Below are 5,323 nucleotides of genomic sequence, written 5' to 3'. Positions count from 1 at the left end.
GGGGGTGTCAACAGTGGGAGGGCTTCTAATGTCCTGGCCCCACTGCTGGACCTCCTGATGGCACTGGTATTTCCGGCCACTGTGTGACACAGAGTGTTGGACAGGATGGGCCTTTGGCCTGTTCCAACATTGGCGTCTCTTATGTTCTTATGTTCTTATGCTTTCTTTTCCTCCAGCAAAGCATGAGGGAGAACAAGGAGAAACAGGCGCTCTCGGACCTCATGATCAAACCGGTGCAACGGATCCCGCGATATGAGCTTCTGGTCAAGGTGAGGTAACACTGGGGTAGGGGGAGAGACCTGTGCTGCGTTCTGCGCTGTTGCCATGTCTTCGAGTGTTGTCAATTCACCAGGGGTTGCCTGTCTGCCTTCAAATCCATGGGGAAGAAAGGCAGGGAGTACACGGAAGGAAGGAAGGAAGGAAGGAAGGAAGCAAGGAAGGAAGGAAGGAAGGAAGGAAGGAAGGAAGGAAGGAAGGAAGGAAGGAGGGACAAATAGAGCAAGAGTCCAGCAGCACCTTAAAAAGGTAAAGGTAAAGGTCTCCCTTGCTCGAAAGCCAGTCGAGTCCGACTCTAGGGTTGCGGTGCTCATCTCCGTTTCCAAGTCGAAGAGCCAGCGCTGTCCGAAGACATTTCCGTGGTCATGTGGCCGGCATGACTAAACACCGAGGCGCACGGAACGCTGTGACCTTCCCACCGAAGCGGTCCCTATTTATCTACTTGCAATTTCTTGCTTTCAAACTGCTAGGTTGGCAGGAGCTGGAACTAGAGACGGGAGCTCACTCCATCATGCGGCACCCAGGTCTCGAACTGCTGAACTACCGACCTTCCACAGCCTGCAGTTCAGCGTCTTAACCCCTTGAGCCACCGCAGTTCCTAGCAGCACCTTAAACACGAACAAAATTTGTGACAGGGTAAGGGCTCTCATTACTCACTGCTCACTTCTTCAGATACAGCTAGTGAGAAGCCAGTCACGAAAGCTCCTACCCTGCCACGGATTTTGTAAGTTTTTAAGGTGCTCCTGGACTCTTGCTCTTTTCTACTGCCACAGAGAGACTCACACGGCTGCCCATCTTGATCTGTCCCCCTGGAAGGCACCACGTTTAGCCGCACAGAATGGGAATCCATCAACCTTGTGATATAAGGACAGAGGGACTCTCATTCTAGCTGTATCTGAAGAAGCGAGCAGGAAGGTGCTCCTGGACTCCTGCTCTTTTCTACTGCTACAGACAGACTAACACTTGATCCATGGAAGGCACCACACTTAGCTGTACAGAATGGGAATCCACCAGCCTTGTGATATAAGGACGGATGGGCTCTCATTCTAGCTGTATCTGAAGAAGTGAGCAGGGACTCATAAGAACATAAGAGACGCCAATGTTGGATCAGCCCAAAGGCCCATCTAGTCCAACACTCTGTCACACGGTGGCCAAAAATACCAGGTGCCATCAGGAGGTCCACCAGTGGGGCCAGGACACTAGGAGCCCTCCCACTCAGGAAATCTCCTCCCCTGCCACAGATTTGGTTAGCCTAGAAGGTGCTCCTGGACTCTTGCTCTTTTGCAGTGCTCCAGACAGACTAACACAACTGCCCACCTTGAATGAATGAATGAGAAAATACAGGGCCAATACAGTAAAGTGGACTGAGAGTGGGACTTGTACTGGGAAGATCCGCATTCATATCTCCACACACCCTGTGAGATTCAGGGCAGGACCTTACTTGTGTCCCCGTCAGTCTCTAACCTACCTCACAGGGCTCTTTCCACAGGGCAGCAGAGTTCTCATCACTGCTGCAAAAGCAGAGGTGTTCACAGTGGCAGTAGAGGTTCCATGTGGTGGGTTTGCCCACATATTCCTTCCCGCGATCCTTGGAATGGCTACAAATGCCATACACGTTTAGGGACTAGAAACTTGATTTTTTAAAATGAAAACTCATAAGAACATAAGCCAATGTTGGATCAGGCCAATGGCCCATCCAATCCAACACTCTGTGTCACACAGTGGCCAGAAATACCCGGTGCCATCAGGAGGTACAGCAGTGGGGCCAGAACTCCAGAAGCCCTCCCACTGTTGCCCCCCCCAAAGCACCAAGAATACAAGCATCCCTTTCCCCAGACCGAGAGTTCCTCTCTATACCTTGTGGCTAAGAGCCACTGATGGACCTCTGCTCCATATAAGAACGTAAGAACATAAGAGAAGCCAATGTTGGATCAGACCAATGGCCCATCCAGTCCAACACTCTGTGTCACACAGTGGTCAAAAATACCAGGTGCCATCAGGAGGTCCACCAGTGGGGCCAGGACACTAGAAGCCCTCCCACTGTTGACCCCCCAAGCACCAAGATGACAGAGCATCCCTTGCCCCAGAGTTCCTATCTATACCTGGATCTCTGCTCCATATAAGAACGTAAGAACATAAGAGAAGCCAATGTTGGATCAGACTAATGGACCATCCAGTCCAACACTCTGTGTCACACAGTTGGCCAAAAATACCAGGTGCCATCAGGAGGTCCACCAGTGGGGCCAGGACACTAGAAGCCCTCCCACTGTTGACCCCCCCAAGTACCAAAAATACAGAGCATCACTTGCCCCATACTGAGAGTTCCTAGCTATACCTTGTGGCTAAGAGCCACTGATGGACCTCTGCTCCATATGTTTCTGCAATTCCCTCTTGAAGCCGTCCATGCTTGTAGCCGCCTCCACCTCCTGTGGCAGTGAATTCCATCTGTTCATCACTCTTTGGGTGAAGAAGGATTTCCTTTTATTCGTTCTAACCCGACCGCTCAGCCATTTCATGGAGTGCCCACAAGTTCTTGTCTTGTGAGAAAGGGAGAAAAGGACCTCTTTCTCCACCTGCTCTATCCCATGTGTACAAGCTCTCCCTCCTCCGCAAGGACAGATCTGCACATGTTCCCCCCCCCAATAGCTAGCCATCCAAAACAGTCCAGTGGCACCTGTACGACCAAGCTTTATTCAGGTACAAGCTCTCCCTCCTCCGCAAGGACAGATCTGCACATGTTCCCCCCCCCAATAGCTAGCCATCCAAAACAGTCCAGTGGAGCCTGAGCGGTGGGTGTTGCCTTCTGACACAATTCCGGTGATGTCAGGGGGTGTGGCATATGCAAATGAGTTATGCAAATGAGTTATGCTAATGAGCTCCTGCACCTCTTTCTCTATGAAATGACCCCTGGAGCTAGCTCACACTAACTCAGCTCAGAGGGAACACTGGTCACTACGCAGAGACCGGCAATGGCAAACGAGCTTTGTTCGTCTCCTGCCTGGAAAAGTTGAAGGGCTTGCCATCAGCCGGCGGCAAGTTGATGGCACTCTGCACCACTCGTTACCATAGAGAGGGGATAACTGCATTTCGCCTCCTTGCGATGGAACATCCCCCACCCCCCTCCACATCTCCTGCCCGGAACCAATGAAATTAGCCCACATTACCCGAGGTCACCATGTTCTTGGCTCATTCTCCCCAGTTCATAGAGCTTTGTCACAGGGAGATTTTTCCCCCCGGGTAATTGAATCCCACGAATGTTGCTTGGGGCGCCCAGGGACCAAGCCAGCCGCTCTTCTGCCGCTCTGGGTTAGTGGGCTGCGCTGACGGCTTGGTATTTTGGCATGCCGCATTCTTGGGATGACTCACGTGCCTGAGTCAGAGCAGCGGGCTTGGATGGGATGCCAGGAAAGAACCGTCCCCTCGTTCTGGAGCAGCCGAGCTGCCCGGAAGCCGGAGGAGAAGGGGAACTTCATTGCGGAGCGGCCCCGTCTGCAAACGACAAACGATCCGAGGGAGTCCCAGCGTGCTGTGCAGCCTCATCTGTAGGAGTTCAAGCCAGGAACCAGGCCTCGGGTTGGAAAGGACAGATTCCGCAGCTAGAGGAGCAAGTGGGAGAGCTTGCAAAATCTGCAGGGGTTTTGATGTACAAGCAAGGCGCTGTGCCCAGATGCTCAGCTACGTGGAGGCAATTGTACTGGGACAGAGTTTGCCGCCGAACCATCGACACAGTGAAGGAAAGCCCTGCAGGATCAGAGCAGTGGTCTGTCTGGTCCAGCCTCCTGTCTCGCACAGGGGCCAGCCAGTTCCTCTGGAGATCCAGCAACAGGGCAGAGAGGCCGAGGCCTTCCTCAGATAAAGAGCCCTGCTGGATCAGACCAGTGAGGGTCCATCTAGTCCAGCCTCCTGTCTCACACAGCAGCCAACCAGTTCCTCTGGAGGGCCACAAACAGGGCATAGAGGATGAGGCCTTCGTGAGAACATCAGAAGAGCCCTGCTGGATCAGACGAGTGAGGGTCACTCTAGTCCAGCATCTTGTCTCACACAGTGGCCAACCATTTCCCCTGGAGGGCCAACATACATGGCAGAGAGGCCGAGGCCTTCCCTTGAGAGAAACCTCAGAAGAGCCCTGCTGGGTCAGACCAGTGAGGGTCCATCTAGTCCAGCCTCCTGTCTCACACAGGGGCCAGCCAGTTCCTCTGGAGGGCCGACAACAGGGCAGAGAGGCCGAGGCCTTCATATGAACATCAGAAGTGCCCTCCTGGATCAGACTAATAGGCCATGTAGTCCAGCCTTCCCTCTCACACAGCGGCCAACCAGTTCCTCTGGAGGGCCAAAAATAGGGCATAGAGGCCGAGGTCTTCCTCTGATATTGCCTCCTGGCGCTGGGATTCAGAGGTTCACTGCCTCCAGACGTGGAGGTTCCTTTTAGTCACCAGGGCTAGAAGCCGCTGATAGACCTGCTCCTCCATGAATATGATTAATCCCCTTTTAAGGTTATCTATGCCCACTCCATCCTCTGGCTGTGAATTCCACATTTCAGTCCCTCTCTGTGTAAAGAAGTGTTTCCTTTTGTCTGTCCGGAACCTTCTGCCCATCGGCTTCATTGGATGCCCTTGAGTTCTAGCATTTTGGGAGCTGGAGGAAAAGTCCTCTTTCTCCACGCTCTCCACCACGTGCATAATTTTATAAACCTCTCTCATCTCCCCCCCCCCTTAGTGGTCTCTTTCCTAAACTGAAGAGTCCCCAACTCTTCAGCTTTCCCTCATTGGAAAGGTGCGCCAGCCCTGTAATCATCAGTGTTGCCATTTATTCAGAATTAAGTTGCTCTGAGTTCACTTGGATGCCTAGCAACAGCCAGGGGTCATTTCGTAGAAAAAGAGGTGCAGGAGCTAATTAGCGTAACTCATTAGCATAACTCATTAGCATAACTTATTTGCATAGGCCGCACCCCATGACCTCACCGGAAGTGTGTCAGAAGGCAACACCCACCGCTCAGGGTCCGCTGGACTGTTTTGGACTGCTAGCTATTGGGGGGGGGGAATGCGCA

At 52.7% G+C, this 5,323-nt stretch overlaps 1 protein-coding gene across 1 annotated transcript in view; it reads left to right on the top strand.

The window, feature by feature from the left end:
* LOC107114911 (rho guanine nucleotide exchange factor 17-like) overlaps positions 1-5,323 on the top strand; it is a 127,324-nt gene that overhangs the window by 63,630 nt on the left and 58,371 nt on the right. Inside the window, exon 4 of the mRNA XM_015416517.1 lies at positions 177-269. Within this exon, the coding sequence (XP_015272003.1) occupies positions 177-269 (93 nt within the window). The remainder of the gene's footprint in view (positions 1-176; positions 270-5,323) is intronic.

Source organism: Gekko japonicus, unplaced genomic scaffold (genome assembly GCF_001447785.1).
Source record: "Gekko japonicus isolate JY-2015 unplaced genomic scaffold, Gekko_japonicus_V1.1 scaffold2620, whole genome shotgun sequence".
NCBI classification, from domain to species: domain Eukaryota; kingdom Metazoa; phylum Chordata; class Lepidosauria; order Squamata; family Gekkonidae; genus Gekko; species Gekko japonicus.
The sequence above is the reverse complement of the archived record's forward strand: the minus strand, read 5'-3'. Positions and strand labels throughout refer to the sequence as shown.